Raw genomic sequence first — 21,143 nt, forward strand, 5'->3', positions numbered from 1 at the left:
GGCCTTTCTATTCAAAGTAATGGAACATTTTAGACTCTAACGAGATTATAATCAAAACAATAAAAAGATAAATAGAATGACTGTAGGAAAAGGCGTTTCTTTTATACTTGAATGATCAACCAGACAAGGATACCCACTATGCCCTCTTCTTTTTGCATCTTTTTTTTACTGAGCCTCTAGCTCAAAGAATAAAGGCAAAATAACACAATTGAAGGAATAACAATGGCAGAAGAACAGAAATTGTCTCTACTTTCTGACAATGTACTTGTTTAATTAGGAAACCCAACATAACCCCTGCCAGTGTTGATGACAACGTTAAATAAACATAGTTCATAAGTTAAGTGCTAAAAAAGAGGCTGAGTTGAAGCCTTCCCAAAGATCTCTGCGAGAAAATCTTTTAAAATATCTCTATCAAGACGAGCAGAAATGAATCATAGACCTCTGTACAAAAAAATACAGCAGATATTCAAAGATAGAATTTGATATCATATTTAAGTAGAAGCTGATGCACTGAATCAATCACGATGACCAATCTGCCAAAGGTCTTACATTATGTTGCTCAGTCAATACCCATAGTAGAACCAGATTAGAGCTGCAGCAATAGAATATTTTTGTAATCAAATATTCTATCAATCATTCTGGCAATTAATTGAGTAATCTTATAAATAATGTTGCATGCTCAGATCATTTTTTTCATTAAATGTATTTTCTTCCTTTCGACTGTATCAATGCATATGTCCCTGTTGCGGTAACAATAAAGAGTCTTGTCTTATTACTATGCCTCAATAAATATACTTTAAGTTCATTAGATGGCTAATGCACATTTAAAATAAAATGATTTTGATAAGAACGGCATTAGTGTACCTGTTAATAAGCCTACATTCGGACCCTGTAGGTATCAGTATGTGGTCATCCATTGACTACAGAGCAGTAAAACAGGCGCAGCCAACAAGCTGACAACAGAGTAAACATGGCATCTCCAGTGTGGAAGTTTTAAACTGCTTCTGATGAGGATATTACAGTGACAAGGATTCCCAGAGGAGGAAAAAAAGTTTTTAAGTTTTAACACACTGAACGTCACCTGAAAACTCATCATCGTCACAAAGATGAGAAGGAATGCGAAGCAGCAGTAGCCACAGCTAGCATAAGCACTAAGAAAAAGGCAAGCCTATACAAGAGTTTTTTGAAAACTGCAGAAGGTTTGCCAGAGACAGTCTAAGTCAAGCCTATGATGACATAATCATTGAATTTATTGCATGAATTTATAGCACTTGATGATCAACCTTGCTCAATACTGGAAGCCCAAGAACCCCAGGATATTCTCCTGAATTGCCGCAATCTAATCCCTGCCTGCCCTGTTTGATGTGGTTTCCACAAACATCCACACCCTGATCAACAACAACATAAGTGACAAGTCTCACCACAGAGATACGGACTTCTGACTTAAGACATTAGCAATCTGTGTAGCCTTTGAGACTATGCACAGGCAGTGGAACCTTGCAAAGGAGAGGGTGCATGTTGTTCTTAGAGTCTGTCTACACAATCTGGTCAAGGATATGGAGGAGTGTGATGTGAATAGTTGGGGCTGAAAGGCACACACTTGACAGCTTGTAAAAAAAGATACAAGTTAAATAGTTAGAACTGTTGTGTGTTTTTTCCAGCACAACAGTGACCTCTGTTAGTATGTATAAATCGACTGTAACATTGTCAGGCTATAGCCAATGGGTTCCATGGTACTGGGGGAGGTTTGAATTGTCATGCAGAATAATGTGCTTTCTGAACCCTTTACTCAGCACATTGCAGTTTTACACAGAAAGGCCATCAAAGCTATTTACTATCAGAAATGTATAATGGTGACATGGGACAATACTGCTGTGGTTCTTAGTCTTGTCTTTGTTCAAATTTATATGCAGCTTTCCAAGCTTCACATAAACTACAAGGAATGACAGCTTCTTGACATAACAAATCGCCTCCAGGAATGATTTACAGTCAGACAGGAGACAGCAGAATTACAAAGAGCTAGCTGAGTAGGGGGAACCAAGACAGATGAGCTGGAAGATTACTAACACACATCAGTGTGTATGTGGGACACATGACATGATCAGAATAATGAACATGATATAATATTTTTCCAGTAAATACCACACATGCCAAACTTAAACTCCAACAAACAGAACGTTTCAGCTAGAAACTGAGTCTTTGTGAAGGATGTTTTTTTTTTTTGTTGTTGCAGAAATTGATGCCAGATACCAAATCATGACAATTCTTAAAAATATTAATAGATAATAAACAGAAGTCAAAGAAGTGTTTGTTTAAGTTAGAGACAAAGCTGGGATCTTTTCAGAATTCAAATATTTTAAATGGGCAAAGTGTACTTCATTTTGCAGGAACAACAGCCCTCGGGATCCCTAGCAAGTGTGCCTCTGACAGGCAAAAACATCAAACACTCATCAGCAGAACATTTTCAAAGTATGGTATTAAGCCTGTTAACTTTAGCATCTTCTGTGGATTGGATTGAGGAGAGCTTAAGAGATAGGGACCAAGCCAGAGGACATTTCCTCTGTTGAAAGTTGGTGGTACTTTTCCTGAAAAAGTAGAAACACGACATTCAAATTGGCAAAAACCATGCAAAAAACTCTGATGCATTAGAGCCTTGGATTGTATTTAGATCAAGAGCATTTCAATTCTATATTTCTCCATTTGTTGAAGAATATTGTTGTAACATTAAGTGATTAAATATCAGATTTGCTTTAACACATTTGCAGGAGCTGACAAAGTAATTGTTGAAGAATATTAACCATCTGGGATTATTTCTTGCACATTTCCTTATGCTGCTGGAATGTAAGAAGTGCGAAACACAGCCTACCCTTGGTTTGCAAAGCCTACCCTTTTGGTAAACAAGCTAATGTGATTCAAGGTCAGTCACATTGGTTGGATACAGTCTCAGTGACTCACTGCTCCCTTTGTACATCTGTACACTTGAACAACAACAAACTAAGCAGAGATAATGTTTAGTTTGAAGTGGATAGGTTGGCTTGTGATCAAACAAGGTATCTGTGTTATCACTTAGTATTTGGGTATATGCTAAAAATGCTTGGTTGGTATTCTGCAAGAGATGGAAAGAACAGGAAAATAATTCTGATAATATTCGACCCCTTACCACTTTACCCAGACAGATGTAATAGGATATGTAAAGTTAAGCTTAATGCATTGATTTGTTCATAACTTCTGATTTATTTGGAAAACTTTCTCACCATGCTTACATATTGTGAGAGGTGTTTTCCTGTGTTTCTGAAATACCCGTAATGACAACAACCCTCTGTGTGCAGCACAACTCAGCTCCTCTCTTTAATTATTCTGTTTACATCTCAAACTCTGGAGGCTCCTCTCAGGTGAGTGTTCCCCGCCTCCACACATTCACACACAAAGGGGCAAGGCTGACTCAAACAAACAAGCATGCTTCTCATACTTGTACTGATTCAAAGCAGAAGCGAGTACTTTACAGGGTAAAGCCAGTTGCAACTTCTTAACAAAACTGTTCTGTTAGAACCAATAATGCATGGCTACAGCTGTACCTGAGTGATTAGTGGAGCGCTAAGATTGGCAGCATAACTATCAAACACCCATAGGAGCCCTGTTTGTTCTTGAGCTTCACTGTATGTTTGGTACCTACTATCATGTACCATTACCAAAAAACACCAGTTCTCAATATCCATGTGTCTGGCAAAATTGAATGTGGGTGTGATTTTAAAAAAATCCAAATCACCACTACCAGACTTACACTTGTTAATCAGGGGTACATTTATAACACAACACAATACAGCTGTTGTAGCTGTATCAAAGTTTCTACTAAGAACTAAGGACTTATACTGTAGATGTAAGGCTCAGCTTTATTTTGGAGGTGTAAATACCACTAGGATATTATTTTAATGAGACAATCTAAAAAGGGAAACTTGATTCTATTACCACATTGTATTTAAAAAGGACTAACAAATAAAAAAGTAGGTTTCTTTTGTTTACAGAGAGCCATTTCAAATTAGAAGAATGTTTGACACTTTGTACAAAACATACTAGTTTCTAGTCAAGTACTCTAGCTGGCTTTTATTATGTCGGTGCACTGGTTTTAAACCAGTTTAGCAAATGACTTAACAGACAATCATGCTCCTGTGAATTAGAAAATAATTCTTTGGGTGGTTTACAAATGATGCTAATATTAAGTTTGGCAAGGCCAATGCTAGAACTGTATCAGCTACCATACTCTGAGCATTCTCATTGCAGATGAGGACACGGTTTACAGAAAGTTGAAAACTAGTAAAGATCAAAATAATATAGAACGTAATAGAAAGCTCAAAATACAACAGACCTTTTCCAATCTTTAAACTAACTTTTCAAACTTAAACATTTCATTTTTCAGGTGGAAATGTTTATGAATAATATCAAATAACTTTGGACCAGACAGTTATAGCTTTATGCTGTGTGTGTAACAAAACTACAAGTGTATGAGAGGCCTAGCATTTTCCAATAGATGGCACTAATGCTGCATTTGGGGAATTTATTGGTGCACTGGGTTTTTTACAAGATGGCAATCTTCAAATATGTTTGACCACTAACAAAACTGCTTTAACCTTTTAGACATGACCTTATTCTGCATTGATTTGTATGTATGTACACGTTATGTGCAGCTCATCTCTCTCTCTCTCCCTCTTTGTCCTTCTGGTCTCCTTCCTCCCTCTGCTGGCTGCACCCTTGAGTACTATTAGCGTTCAGGTAAGGGGAGGGGATTTAGAGTGGAACAGCGGGTTGAGTATCTCTCTCTGATCCACACTGAGCAGCACGCAGGGAGAAGTGTTTGGTCTGTTTATCTCCTTACTTTTCTTTCCCCAAGTAGGTTTTGTTTTCCCAATCATGTTTCAGATCGTAGGGTTTTTGTTGGCAGGTCTAGACCATGCTCTTTATGATGCTATTCACAGAGATAGACCAAACCCAGGACCACCATGACCAAGCTTTTGGCAACATTTGGCAACGAGGAAAAACTTCTGTTTAACTGACAGACACCTTGAGCAGAATCAAACTGCTCCAAACTGATAGATGGAGAGACAAATCATGGACAAACACATTAGACTATTAAAAAACAACTCTCCTTTCATGTTCCCATACATGGAGGGACGTCTGCGAGCTAGTTCAGGCAGGAAGCTCAAGCTGCAGTGATTTAACACTTGACATGAGTCATTCTCACAAGGGTCCCAATTTGGCAGTCCACTTGGGCGGACAGATTCGCAGTCTCTCTCCCTGCTTTGTCATTGCCACTGCTGCCCAGCACCAGTGCTGTGCTCACCATCTGCCACCTACCCAGCATCCACCTGCAGACTTCCTCATTGGAGTGTCCCAGTAGGGAGATATTATGTCATCATTCTTAAAATGTCTGTATACAAATTTAAACTGGGAGGAGTGATGTGGTCAGTGTGTCTAGAAGCCAAATACAAACAATGTTTTGTTGCTGCAATTAACCTTTCAAAATGTTAAAACGTGAGTTGTCTGACTGAACTCTAATCATTAAATTCAAAAGAGGAACTAATCTAATGATGACAAAGAAGTTGTTTCATCAAAATTGTAATAATGACAAACTTCTGGTCAGTCTCATCTAACAACAAAGCAAATGGTATAATCTGAATTGATCCTGCTAGCAGCTCTGGTGCTAAGCTGATGTGAGCTACATAAAAGTAACACTGACTTTGAGTACCATGAAAAGTGCTATACAAATCTGATCAATTATTATTATTATAAAATGTTAATAACTTCAAGTATAACAGGGAATATTTCAATGGCTTATTTTCTATTAGCGTCACATAAGAACTCCTCAGTTTTCACATTCAAATTCACGCTAGTTTTCAGTGACTACCAACCCTAGCTTTAATGTCTGCTATGTGAACTACTGAGTTATAAAATAATTCATCACGTACAGTGTGTGCCAATAGAGAAATGATCTATTCAGACAATAAATGTTTTTGTGCTGTAAACAAGTTTACAGCACAAAAACAGTGGGGGTCGCAAGTCTCTGGCACCTATATTTTGTGGGTCGCGGGCTGAACAGTTTGGGAACCCCTGCTATAGAGCAGGGGTTCCCAAACTTTTCAGCCCGCAACCCTTAAAATATAGGTGGCAAAGACTTGCGACCCCCACTGTCCCTCAAAAAGATTTAATGTGGCTTCATTTAGCTGGTCTGCAGAAAATGACCCTTCCTATATGAGCATGTGTCTGTATTTCCTGTGCTGTTATGAACTACTAACCTACTGCTACTGATGCTTTTGATAATTCACTGTTCACTAACCCTAAACTTAGAAGTCATCTGGCAACATAGAAAGGCAGAAAACTCATTACAATTTCTATTTTCAAGGTTTTATTTCAAGTTTAGCTAGTGTTTCTGTAGATATTTTTTACTATAATGGGTAAAATGTACTATTTTTAGATAACTTAAAAGAAAAAAACATTCTGGAAGACTTCTCCCGACCCCCAATTTGTGTCTCGCGACCCCCCAGGGGGTCCCGACCCACACTTTGAGAACCCCTGCTCTATAGTATCACCCATAAGAGTTAAGTTAGTAAGCTGGAATGTCTGAGTGTCTAGAATGTCTTGTGCTTCTACGGCTTTAATCTGATTTCCTCGACTAACTTCTTTGTTATAGGAAGCATGTAACACGCCACAGATATAAAATGAGTTTTTCTCTGAAATGCATTATTTCTTACAGATTACTTTTTATTAGACTCAAAACACATCTCTAATGCTACTAAACAATAAATATCAAAACACTCAATATAATATCTTGATTTCAGATCATGCGTCAGTCACAGCTACCCTTTTTAAAGCTGCTACATCCCTCTCTGCTTAACAGTTAACATTTCTGATGTACAAATGCCTGTTACACTTAGAGATGAATGATATTTCAAATGTGTCAGAAACAGGGAAATGTTAATTTATAATGATTGATACCTCAAGTACTAGTACAATACAATTTTATGCCGACAAATCATTATTAGTCCATTATTTTGACTTAGGGATAAAATCCCATCCAACTACTACAACTATCCGTCTCATCACTATCTGCTCTCTTATTCTCCTCTATCCCTCTTTCCAACACCAACTCGGTCAAAGGCAGATGTGTGTCTAACATGAGTCTGGTTCTGCTGGAGGTTTCTGTCTGTTAAAGGAAGTTTTTCCTTGTCGCTGTAACTAGCTAAATACTGTGAGGTGCAATGCTCATGGTGGATTAAGGTGGGGTAATACTGAGCCCTGTCTTAAGATGGGACTGGATCGTATCCTGTCTTGGTGTTGGGTCTCTGTTCATAATTTGACATAGACTGGTCTAGACCTTCTCTGTTTGTAAAAGCGTTTTGAGATAGCGTTTGTTGTGATTTGGTGCTATACAAATAAAGATTGATTGACATAGTTAGCCCACCGACTCAGAGGACAAAAAGGCAGAAGGGCCATACACAAAGTTAAGTCTTGTACAGGAGTTTTTGTAACTGACCCAAGATAAATAAATACTATCAGTATTATGACAAGATATTCAGATCTAGAGCGAGAGGAGACTTGAATGTTGGACAAAAGATCTGAACATTTCCAAACTGGACAGATTTTACATTTTTTACCCAAGTTAGCAAACAGATTAAACAGGCAGAAAAGCAACATCATGTCACCAACAGTGGCCTGTGATCCAATATTCTGGGCCCCCTCACAATTTAGAATTGCTTCTGGAGTATAGATTATCTGGGCATAAAAAATACCCCAAAACCCCAGAATCCCCTTTAAAAATGATTTTATTGAAAGACTGAACCAGCTTAAGGAGAACATAGAGAAATTGAGTAGTAGTAATGTAGTAATGTATTACCACCCTCTCTTCTGAGTATTTTTAATGGCATTAAGATGATCTTCATGCCAAGATGTTAGTCTTTTTTTGGGGGGCTAAACAAGAGGGATATTTACATCTTGGATCCTGTCCAGCATTCCTAGCAAGGAGTGGAGCAGGTGAGAGAAACTTTAGGTTAGTGATCTCTACAAAGAAACTTAAACCATGAGCGGTGGTGATGATAGCAGCAGGGTTCAAAGTTGTGACATTAGTTTATTTTCATTTCCAACACGCAGATAAGAATCCATCGCCATAGAACGCTAACTGCTAGGAATCACTGGGAGCATTTTTTAAAAACTGTGTACCCCTTCAGAGTGGACAAGTAGTTACATATAAAGTTTTTGGAGCAACGTATGCTGCCATCCAGACAATGCCTTTTTCAGGGAAGACCATACATATATCAGCAAACCACATTCTGCATGTATTACAATAGCACGGTTAGTAGAAGAGTCAGGTGCTAAACTGTCCCGCCTGCAGGCCTGATTTGTCACCCATTGAAACAAATAGAGTGCGGTTAAATTAAGAGATGATGCAATGCTATGCTAAAGATGCTCCTATCCTAATGTTTTTGAAACAGGTTGATGCAACCAAAATTGATAAGCATATATTTTTCAAAAGACAATAAAATGACTCAGTTTCAGCACTTGATATGTTGTCTTTGTGTAATATGTTCAATAAAAGATTAGGTTTATCAGTGCATCTCACCAAATTGGAATTATTAACCCTCTGTAAGCCCTAGGAAAAAGTAACGTTGAAGGTCTTAAGGCGATCAAAAATGAGCATTGCTTTAAACTGATATAAATATGTCATATATTGATGGATCATTCCAATTTTTTTTTAAATCTCTTAATTAACTTCAGTATTAATGTGACATACTGAATGTTCACTAATATTATAATTAACCCTTTAGTTACGACGTGTTTAAGAGCCAGAGAGAGGAATTTAGGGGAAGAAAAAAACACCAAAAATGGATCAGCTCCTGCATAATATAATGAAAACTGGAATTCTTTTTTTGAGTCAACACATTTTGACATATGTTGATGACTTACAACAACACTTTTTTTATCACTGCATTATTTTTCATGTAATGTCCTATGTTTAAAAAAGTTACGTTGAAGGTCTTAAGGCGACCAAAAATGGGCATTGCTTTAAACTGATATAAATATGTCATATATTGATGGATCGTTCCAATTTTTTTTTTAATCTTTAAATTAACTTCAGTGTTAATGATACATACTAAACATTCACTAATATTATAATTAACCCTTTAGTTACCACGTGTTACAGTGCCAGAGAGGGGAATTTAGGGGATGAAAAAACACTAAATTATTATCTCCTGTATAATACAATGAAAACTGGAAAAAAAAATTTGGGGTCAACACATTTTAACATATGTTGATGACTCACAACAACACTAATTAAATGACTGCATTATTTTTTTTGCAAAGTCATGTTTTTTATCAAAAAGTCACAATTTTGGCCTCAAATTGACCAAAAGTGGGCAGTCTAAACTGTTATAAATATGCCATACAATAATATATTTTTTCAAATTTTGAAAAAAAATCTTTCAATGGAAGTCATTCATCACTATCAATTGAAACAAATTTTATTTTCAAAAGTTTAACCCTTCATATGCCAGTCTGTGACTGATCCTTTGTTATGAAAAAACCCATGAAAAGCGAATGAGCTTTCTCTATAGGTTTTTGGCTATAATTTGATCCCCCTACACACACACACACATTACTGTCACCATGCACATATACATACATCAATCTTGAGGATCAATATCAACACACAGAGACCTTCCTTGGTTGAATCTAATTTCAAAATTGCATGGAAGGCTCCAAAATGTAAAACTATAGCTAAAATTCCCAAAAAGAGCCAAAAAAATGATAATCAAAACCTACATGAAGTTTGGCCCACAGTGGAAACATGAAAAGTGGTTCATTCAGCTGAAAACCCTGAACATCATAGATTTTGAAGGCAAACCTACAATGTCAAAGCTGTTTTGAAAAAAAATATGATTTTTTCCTGCAGAATAATGGCATTCAAACTTTGAGTGTTTTATGCTTTTAGGTGGGGATTTAATCAGGGCATTTTTCCCATAAGGAATTCATTACTCCAATTTTGGCTACAGATATTCCCACACACACAAAATAATTTCACTAAACACACACATACACCACTTCCAGACATCTCAAGGTATGCAGTGAACTCAAAAAAGTCTGAACCCATTTGCCCTTTGGTACTCTAGAGCAGGATTTGTGCCCCTAGTGGACAAAGGGAGAGTAGCATGAATTTGGCAAAGGGATGAAAACTAAGAAAATGGCGCCATCTGGTGTTCTATGGTAAAAATCAAATTTTAGGTCCCTGTGGTTTGGTTCACAACAATGAGTAACTCAGAACCTTTTTTTCTGATGTAGTAATTCCAGGATCAAAAAACGTGGTTTGAATGGGTTTCAATGGCTGCCATTTTTGGCTTAAGAGCACGAACGTCGGTAAAATGAGTACACTGGAGGACATTACACTTACCAAATCATATATGTAAAAATTTTGTAAATTGACCCAAAAAACTCCACTGTCTTTAATATCATGCCCCAAGCTTAGAAAAAAACACCAAAACACAACAGGCCAATATTGCGAATGACCAAAAATGGGCTAAGGCTTACAGAGGGTTAAGAAAACAGTCTGTTATAAAATCAAGAAGGTAAAATTTGATATTTTCAAAACTCATTACTTGTAAAATCAAACATTTTAAGCCTTTTCTTTTTTAGTGTTGATGATTATGGCTTTAATGAAGAGTCCGCAAGATTTAAAAACAATGAAAAGCTATAGACTTGAACAAACGTAATTTTGCTTGATTATCATTTATAGGCCTCTATATATATGTGGAAGTGACTGTGTCTGCAGAGACCCTGTCCTCTGCCTGTAACGACCAAAACTGAGTTGAAAAGTCAATTGGATATATTTTGTTCCTAAACAAGCGTGAACTTCAGGTTGTCTTTTATTCACTTTCTGGCACTTTAGGAGCGGCTTGAGGTGAAGCGTGATGCAGGTTGACCTGCTTTCTGTTGTACATGTAGGTGACAAACACCTGTGGTAAGCCTGTGCTAACTTTCTGAACCACCAGTTTTCCATAACAACAAATGTAATATACTCAGTTAGTGTGCAGTGTAGGTAAAAGTAGCATACATACACCTTAAGTCACACTAACAACTAATGCAAATAATGATGTTTTAGGACGTGCAGAGATTGAGCTTTAAATCATTTTTAACGTAACACAAGTCACACTATTTACAGTAGCATTCCCAGGCCGACATTGTGAGTTGATTGTTGGAGACATTGTACAAACTGTAACTGTGTCAATTTGTGCTCTTATGTTCTTATCAGTAAATCCAGTGCTGCAGCTTGCCTGCATACCCTCAAGCTGTTCGATCTTTGCTTGCAAGTGTAATTTTGCATATTTGTACGTATTCCATCACTCTTGCTTCCATCGCATTTAGCTTTATGGTGACTTAGATACTCAGTTTGTAAAGTTTACTGCCTGTCATGCCGTTTCATTGCTCTATGCACAATAACACAGCAAAAAAAAAAAAAAAAAAAAAGACACCTAGCTACCAGCACATTATATCATGAGATTGTGTATAATGTCACAGAGGAAAACTTTTTTTGTCTAATTTTTATAATGTACAAGGATATATTAAAAACAGGTAATGTAAAAAAAAATATGCAATCCCCTTTATTTATAATTCTGCAATGAAATGTATTACTGGGAATTTTGTAAGATTTATCCTGTTCATATAATGCACACCAATAAAAGAGGACTGATTGATTGTCTCAAAGTGACTTAAAGGTCAACAACTGATTTGAAACTTTGACTTTATGGGGGCAGCCCTGTGTAATTAAACGTTTTGTCCAATTGCTTAAAGAAAACAAAAAACACCTTCGTTGCTACAACATGAATCTAAACACCATAGAACCAGAGAAGACCAGAGACCAGAGACAAGAACACCAAAGTTGCATAAAATCATAGTGAACATTATTATGTGTCCATTTTCCCACTTACAGATCAAACACCAAACTCACATTTCTGGAAGCCTGAAGTTATGTTTACCCTTACATCTTTCATAACCACTACAACACTGTGTTAATATTGTATCTATAATTATGTTTATGATCTAGCTGGACCACTCCCTTTGGGCTGTATCCTACTGAAAGTCATGCCCTTCATGACCAACACCTTCATTATAACTATACCTAAATGTTTGTATATGACCAATGTTTCAAAATAAAAATGTTTGTCATTGATAGTTTGTTTCCAGTGTTTGAACAACTGAAATGCATTGTATGAAGTAGGTAATAAAAACATGTACTTCTAACTGATTCAAATAAGTTATCTTATAGACAAAAAAATTACAATGTGCAAAAATTGAAAAATAATAAAGAAAGAGCCAAATAAAATTATGTAAAAAAGAAGAAATAAACAGAAATTAATTGTATATTAAATACAGAATATCAAATCATTAGAATATTTCCCATCAAAAAGAGGATTAAAAAAATACATATATCCAAAAGTATGCAAATTCTTACACATGATACTTGTTTAGAGCTCTTTTACTATACAGTACTGCATCAATGGGAAGTGGCATGGAGGTGATCAGCCTGTGGCATTGCTGAGGTGAGCTGACTAACCAATCAAGCACAGTATTATCATGGTCCATAATTCATGTGATAGTAGTGTTAGCACTGTTGGCAGGTGCTAGGTTTTGCTGGAAAAGAAAATCAGCATCTCCATAAAGCTTGTCAGCAGATGGAAGCATGAAGTGCTGTAAATATCTCCTGGTAGACAGCCATGTTGACTTTGTACTTGATAGAACACAGTAGACCAACACCAGCAGATGACATGGCACCCCAAATCATCACAAACAACAAAAACCTAGAGTTCAAACACCTTGGATTCTGTGCCTCTCTTCTCTTCCATTAGACTCTGGACTGGACTATTTAATTGGCGCCCCCAGGCAAAGTTCTGCCTGCAGGCAACCTCAGTGTGGCCTAAATTTGACCTGATACATGCAGTCAAATATATGAAAAAATAACCAAACAGCACAAACACTATGTATGCAAGTGAGCTATGTACACTAATCCTATCACTGTTGAGATCTGCACGTGCAAAAAGACCCGACTTCCTGCTACCAACTTTCCAAAGAAATCAATAGAGAGGTAGGTCAAAGTACAGAGTTTATCTGCAGCTTACAAAAGCAACCCTGGTGTGGTCACAGCAGTTTCCCACCAAATGTCATGAATCATGGAAAAGACTAAGTGGCCTTTCGCAGACTCCAGAGTAGTGAGATAATGCGGGCTGGCCATTGCGGATGAAGTCATAGATGATGCCAAAAGTTAATGTGTCATCTGCTTTTAAAAATGTAGCCCTGTCTTACGCTTAAACCACACAGGGTTGAAGTGTCAGACATGTCATCTCTCCACAGATGAACTTAAACAGGCAGATATCCTGTCTATGTAGGCAATGAATCAACAGACAAAACTGATGCTGCACAACAATGCATGTTTGATTTTCTACTATATATATATATATATATATATATAAATCTGAAATAAGTCTGGACCACTTAATTGTCCTTTAAACTCAAATCTGGGCCAGTTGAAAATGTTACTGAATAGCCCTGCCCTAGGATCTTCATTTCCAAATTAAATGAAAATGTCCTTTAAACTAAAATGAGGACTTGGAACCACTGAGCAACTGTCCAGTTATTTTTTTCCTTAGCCCAGGCAATAAGCTTCTGATGATTCCACTTCAGGAGTGGCTTAATATTAGGGATATGACAGTTGTTGCCCCTTCCCTAAAGACATTGTGCATTGGTGCTCTTGATGCACTGACACTAGCCTCAGTCCAGTCCTTGTGAAACTCTCCTTAACTCTTGAATCTACACTTTTTGACAACTCTCTCAAGGCTGTGGTCATCCCTGTTGCTTGTGCACCTTTTCCTACCACATCTTTCCTTTCCTGTTGACTCTCTATTAAAATGCTTTGATACAACATTCTGCGAACAGCCAGCCTCCTCAGCAGTGACCTTCTGTGGCTTACCCTCCTCCCTCCTTGGGGAGGATGTCAATAATCGTCTCCTGAACAACTGTCAAGTCAGCAGCCTTGCCCATGATTATGGATGCATGTACTGTAGAGACCAAGAGATACACAGTTGTAATGCTTTTTGAATAGGGATTTACTCAAACTTGATAAGATGTAAAATACTGAACTTTTTTCACAACAGTCTTATTTGTTGAGATGCTCATCATAATCTGTGTTTATCATCAACATTTCACACGTCGTGCCAACTTCTGTGGGATTGGGGTTGAAAATAAAATACTCTACCTGAATCCTGACAGTTGCTTTCTTGGGCCATAATAAGGCATTGATACTTATTGTTATGTATGTATGTTACATAACCACCCAAAAACTCCTCCCAGGAGCAAAGCAGTCTAAACTTGATTACCAAAGGTCTTGTTTGTTATATTATGTACTTGAATGTCTGAAGACCCCATTCTCCCCTGATGGGCACATCTTTGAAATAACAGCAAACAAGCTGAAGGAAGCACTGTCAGTCTGGGGCCTGGAAAAAACGCTCCATGTGTCCATGAGGACTGACAGTGTAATATGTCAGATTACAAAGAACACTAATTAAAAGACAAACAGTGTCAAAGATTTAATGTGAATAACAGCATTATTTCCCAAAGCATTTGTTGTTGCTTTGACCAGGTTGCTGTATAGTGCAATTCACTCAGAGCTCTGCTATGATATGTTCCACTGAATTGACATTAGGGGTAAGGGTTACAGTCATGTTTTGAGTAGAAGTACCCCTTTTCATTATGTAATGCCCCAGGCATATTATTTCCACTGCTTTACCCCCTGTGTGGAAGATGAATTAAAGATAAAAGTGCCTCTCAATCTCTGAGACACAGGTAGTCATGTGACTCCAACAATGTAAGGGGAAAGGATCATGAAAACCCCTCCTTAAACACTCTTTCCTATAGCTCTATGCTACATTACACAATCATATGCAGTGCTCAATCCCTCAACCTAGTAGAGCTACAATATAATTGGCTCACTGGATTGGTATGCTCTGTGAATAAGAAAGTATTCTATTCATCGAGGATATCCAACCTTCTTGAGTTTATCCTGCTATTGCACTTTGGTTGATCAAGCCTCAGCGAGATAAACAAGGGCCTTGTCAATCATCAAGACTCAATGACAGTGAGGTCGGAGTTATATTCTGTGTTATTATTGTCACTGAGGTGCCGGGGTGGCAAACAGGAACCCAATCACAGTGAAACCTACAGCAGCTTCTGGAGCTAGAAGCACCAGCCAGACATAATCTCATTGCAGAACCAAAAAGGGAAAACAAAAACAGAGGGGTTGGAAGAAATGACTGTAAGGTAAGTAAACACAGCATCCCTGATCTCCCTACCCTCACATAATCTTCCTTTTCTTCCTCCATCCCTTCCCTGTCTTTGGAGCAGACAGAGAGACAGAAGGAGCTGAGCAACTGCAATCCCATTCCTTACTATTGTCAGGGAGGGAGGTGATCTCAAGCAGTCTGACTGCAGCTGGATTTGAGGGTCATTTGAAGAACACAACCAGCCAAAGCAGAGACAGGCTCCATTTTCAGCTCACACTGGGGAACCAGAGCCCTGTCCCTCCCCCCTCTCACCATCCCTCTCTCTCTCTCTCTCTCTATCTCGATTGCCTCATTCCCCCTCCCCTTCTCCCACACAATAGCTAAATCAATAGAAATGACAACGCAGTTGGAAGGTCATTCATTTGTAAGCACAGCAAGCTCTGTGGTGGAATGCTTCTTATGTTGGCACAGAGAATACATGCAAAAACAAAAACAAATCCTGCCAGCACAACCTGTCTGTATGTCCAGCTGCTACATATCTCCTCTCCTTCCTATGTATGCAAAATGATCTGTGCTGGTGCAAAGGGCTTCACTGTTTCCATAAGCTTTCTATCAACCACCCTGAATGTCTGTGTACAGTGGTGATACGCTTTCCCCTGACTAATGAGCAGCAAAACATGGTCAGACACGGTACCTCCATAACACACAAACAGAGCTGCTAAAGCTGTGAAATGACATGAGCTTGATAAAGCAACAGAAACCAGCAGATTCACATACACACAGAGTCAGTAGCAGTATAGAATGGCGTATAAAAATAAGTGTAATTACTAAACCAGATAGAGCAGAGTTGCTTGCACGGTACTCACAGAATATTCAATGGTCCCTTTGGGTCTCTGGAATGACATGCGCCTCCCATCCTTTTTCTCCGGAGTCTTTTTCTGGCCAGTATCTGAAAGCAAGCGAGGCAAGGTATGCATTACATTCATGTTCCTCTCTCCCCAGCTTGTCACAAGCTGCCGTTTCCCAGCCCCGTGGGTAGACAGCTCATTCGTCAACAATGAGCGAGCCAGCCAGCCAGCCAGCAATATGAGCTGTGAGCATCGGACCAATTTCTCTTTCTCCCTCCCTCTCTTTTCTCTCTCACTCAGCTTTTTCCCTCCTTCCTTCGCTCTTCCTCTACCACACTGTCCTTTCTCTCTCTCTCTCCCTGTCTCTCTCTCTCATTTCTTCCTCCTTGCTCCTCTTACAAAGCACAATGATGGCTATTAAAATCAGTCCACCTTGCCATCTTGCCTAGTTGCCCCTTCTGAAAGACAGAAACCAAGTGGACCGCCATCAGGTTACTGCTACTGTGTTTGCCAGCCATGAGAAGAAATTGAAGATAGACTCCAAAAGGAAGCAGGGGTTGCTTAAGGCTGGAGATGGAGGAGAGCGAAGGAAAGGGAGGGCTCAACTACAGGATGATGGAAGAGAAGGGAGGGATCATTGCTACGTGTTGGCTGTGTAATGGCATCCCAGAGGTACCTAGCATTGGTGAGTGTCAGCCTCTAGTTGGATATTTTGAGATAGAGGAAGCTCTAGATATTTCTAGGCATTTTCTTTGCCTTTTTCTTCTTTTGATGTGAGGAGCTCAGAGCAGTTGAGGATACGAGAATGTGCATGGAAAGAAAGAAGGTAGAGGTAAAGAGACTGGATGGATAGTTGGGGGGGTTAAACCAAAGTAGAGTGGAGTTAACAGCTGTTTATAAGTGGTTCTACGGGTACAATGAAAATGATTTTCAGTAGTTTTTGAAGGTAAAGAGTACAAAAAGGGGGAAATGTAAGAATACAGCAGGGGTTAGGAAACAAAGAGGCTTTGTGTCTGGGTGATATTAGAAGAAGTAAGGCAAAAGGTGGGATGAAATATTGAAGTTAGGTGAGGCAGCAGAAAAAATCTTATGGGAGATAAAAGAAATTGAAAGGTCTTTGTGGCATACCAACTCCAGTAAATGACATAGGGCTTGGAATAAGGAGAATTAAATGAATGGTATTATGTTCAAGGCTTTGTTGATTGGATTTGTAGAGTGAAAGGGCCAAATAAGGAGTTTATTGAAGGAAATTACAGAGTTCTGGTGAAAGATTTATAATAGAAATATGGACTTATTACCCAACGTTCTTACTGGTCTTCTGATTGTGTAAGATGCTTGATTCTTTTTGGTCCAATCCCCTTGACAACTGCTTGATGATAGGGATTAACTTTAACATGAGCAACACCAGGGGCAAACTGATCACACGTCACGTCAAATCAATCCACGGAAAAGAGTTCCAGCACATTTAGCTTCTGCTTGTTGACACCACAGACCGTAAGGTGAGGTAAAATCGTTAGCTTCTGTTTGCATCTAAAAAATTTGGCTGAAACGTGTCGGTTAGCATGCTGAATCGGCACGCTATATGGACATATTCATATTGGGATAATGTACGGTTTGCAGGTGGTTATGGGAAATAGAAACCCTTCGGAGTGGACAAGACCCCTCTGCTTTGCATCAGGGTCGTCTCACCCTGTCAGGATTCTATTTCCCATAACCACCTGCAAACCGTACATTATCCCATACCTGTACTTGTATACCGTTTTTTCCAGTCTCTCTAGCCACTCAAAGAGCTGTTAAACTTCTCGTCACATTCACCCATTCATTTAACATTCATACTGATGGTAAAGGCTATTAAAGGGTAACTAAACCCCTGAGTTTCAAGGAATTGCATCTACCCTTAAGAACATCAGGGTATCAACTTTGACAGGGCGGGGGGAAAGGGGGTGAAGCCACGCCCACTCACTCCTTCATGCCGTTACTATCAGCTGCAGCATCCTACAGTGACACATAGATATCAGCAGAGTGGAGTTAAGAGCTCAAGTGTTTTTATGGACTCCGATGACGAACGCATGTACCAAACACGTCATCGTGTACCCGATCAGCTGTTAGAAAAACTCCATTGCAGTAGAGGGGTTTCGACCTGTAGATGGAGGCCGTTATGTACATTTTTAACACAGTTTGAGGAATTTTAATACTGTATTCTCAACTGCTGGGATCAAGACCTACATTGATTAACAGCACTACTTAATAATCATATAAATAAGTGTTCAGCTAAAAAAAGAGTGGTGTGGGATTTAGTTACTGTTTAGAGAGAGCTACTGAAGAGAACTTCAGTATTAGCCAACCTCATCCATACACATTCACACACCGCTGACCATGTCACCGGGAGCAGTTTGGGGTTCAGTGTCTCGCCCAAGGATACTTTGACATGTGACTGCAGGAGCTAGGATCGTACCGCCTTCCTTCCGATTGAGAGACGACCCACTTTACCACAGCCACAGCCGCCCCACACAGATGTCCCCATTAAATGACTTTCTTTTATGTCTCACTTGACAAGTGACAGCTTTTATTTGTATCTTCCTAATGAGAAGCTTAGATAGCTGACAACATGTCAGCTATCTGTATGACTAACTACAACTATGCTGCTATTTCTGGGGCTTAGTACTGCTTTGCAGTGTTTACGTATTCAAGAGATCATTAGCCTTCACAGAGAATTAAGCTTTTCTTCCCTTTGATTTTTTTGAATTTCATGTAATTGGTGCACAAATTATGTTGTACCATCTCTATCCAAGAGGCCCTCATGTGACCGCATTATAGTGCCAATTTGTAGTAGTCAAATATATTCCTCAAATTCATATTGTATTTGTGTATTAATATTATTAATTTAGTTTGCCAGGTCATAATATTTACTCTCAATATTTTTTTTTTGTCTTTTTAAGGCTTACTATCTTTGAATGGTACCAATCTCCAGATTATAAGTATTTGGTCAAATACTGAGGCACTTTCTCAGAGCTACTATCATTCCACATAGTCAACACTGCCAAACAATATCATTAAGTGCTGATAAACCTCAGCTAAGGACTTATGCTGCGAGTAAACATAGTAGCTGCACAAACTGTAAGCGTATGCCATATCAATGTTTCAGTGTCCAACAAAAAACCTTGGAAGCATCATTACTTTAAAGGGACAAGAACAAGGGAAAAGAACTGGAGCTGTGAATTGTGGATGATTGAATTTTTGTTGTTATTTGAAGGCAACATGTCTTAACTGTGATCTTCCTGTTCTGAAACATAATCTGTAGTCTCTTTTTAATTGCAGGTCAAGTGCAGCAAGGCTCTAACTGAAGAGGTGTTGATTTGTTTTGTTAGCTTAAGAACTGTGAAGACTACAAGATTTGTGCAGTGTTTCACTTTTGTTACAGCTTTTGGATCATGCACACAACTGTCAACTGAATGGGTGCAGGCTGTGCACAATCAGGGTTAACATGAGAGAAGATAAAATAATACAGGAGATGGGGAAAGGGGGAGACTGACAGTGAATGACCAAGAGGAAGACTGAACCAAAGGGAAAGGGGAGAACATATGCATAAGCTGCTGCAGGGGTGTTTGTACATGGTGAGCAAGAGATTGGTCTAAAATTAAACCTCACCATGGATGGTGACACAAAAGCTGGGTATTTTATTCACACTCCAGACACACAGCAGTGTTTAGCCCCTGGGCATCTTCAGTAACAAAGGCTCTGGTCTTATCCCCCTCCACAGGAAACCAGGATCATCTGTTGTCCCCAAATAAGCCATGCTTCTATAGAAGGAGGCTTTTTAAGTCCAACAATCACAGTCTGTTTGTTTCATGTGATCCATCTGCATAGTTATAATACATTTGAATTTAGATTTTTTTTTTTTTTGGCAAGAAAAGCTAAGCCAATATTGTAAAAACATTACTTCAGCACAGAATTTTCCTATTCTTTAAAATCATCTTTCAGCATGGAGCACAGCTTGTATACACATAGGGTTTAATAGCCAAAAGGTATACTATACTGGACTCAAAATTGAAGTCCACCTGTTTTATCTGCAGTGGTTATGCCTTGGTCATGCCTTGTATTAGCAACAGAGCATCCCGTTCCGCTCAGCCCCTTGTTGAGATAACCACTGTAGACAGGTTAGCTCTACCCAAGTGGAACCTCTGGTCTAAAAATATGAGTCCAATGCGGAAGTGCTAAAAACTGCAGTTCATTGAGGATCCGCTTGGCTCCAGAAGTACTAGAAACCACATACACACCAATTCAAAAAAGCCGATCTTTACAGCAGAAATAAACATGTTTACAGCCTGGTACAAAAGACGAGTGTAGTCTGGATAGCTCATTTCTTGATCAGCACACACTGCATGGGGGTGAATTTTTTCTAAAGCTGCAATTTCGAAGATATTGAGATTACAAGTCTTCCAATGAGAGGCACAGCTGACAGGCGGGAACACTGTAGCTGTTGGCTAGGAAGCTCAAAGCCCACCTCACAATAGCTTGACAGCAGCAATATGGCTGCTGCCGACGATTGGCTTCCAAGGCAAGGCAAGGCAAGGCAAGGCAAGGCAAGGCAAGGCAAGGCAAGGCAAGGCAAGGCAAGGCAAGGCAAGGCAAGGCAAGGCAAGGCAAGGCAAGGCAAGGCAAGGCAAGGCAAGGCAACTTTATTTGTATAGCGCATTTCATACACGACCTCAAAACCCCGCTTCAGAAATAGATGGGTGACGTCACAGATACTACGTCCATATTTTATACAGTCTATGGTAAAGACCATGCAATTTAGATGATTTTAATTAAACTCTAACCAAAGCACTATTCTCAGTGTACAGTGTAAAATCTATTCGGAACATGTTCAGTGCTTTGCTTTGTCTTCATACAGCCCATTTGTTTTTGCGCTATTATCGGACGTGGCAGGTCAGTGTTTTGACCTGCTGTGTAAAACAGGTATAAGGAGGTTTCTGCAACA

General features: G+C 38.9%; 1 protein-coding gene across 4 annotated transcripts in view; it reads right to left on the bottom strand.

Moving 5' to 3' along the window:
• oxr1a (oxidation resistance 1a) overlaps positions 1-21,143 on the bottom strand; it is a 76,729-nt gene that overhangs the window by 33,623 nt on the left and 21,963 nt on the right. For all 4 annotated transcript variants that reach the window (XM_034697904.1, XM_034697901.1, XM_034697903.1 and 1 more), the window contains exon 2: positions 16,181-16,263. In XM_034697904.1, coding sequence (XP_034553795.1) covers positions 16,181-16,219 — 39 coding nt within the window. In that variant the 5' untranslated portion in view covers positions 16,220-16,263. The remainder of the gene's footprint in view (positions 1-16,180; positions 16,264-21,143) is intronic.

Source organism: Notolabrus celidotus, chromosome 12, assembly GCF_009762535.1.
Source record: "Notolabrus celidotus isolate fNotCel1 chromosome 12, fNotCel1.pri, whole genome shotgun sequence".
NCBI lineage: Eukaryota > Metazoa > Chordata > Actinopteri > Labriformes > Labridae > Notolabrus > Notolabrus celidotus.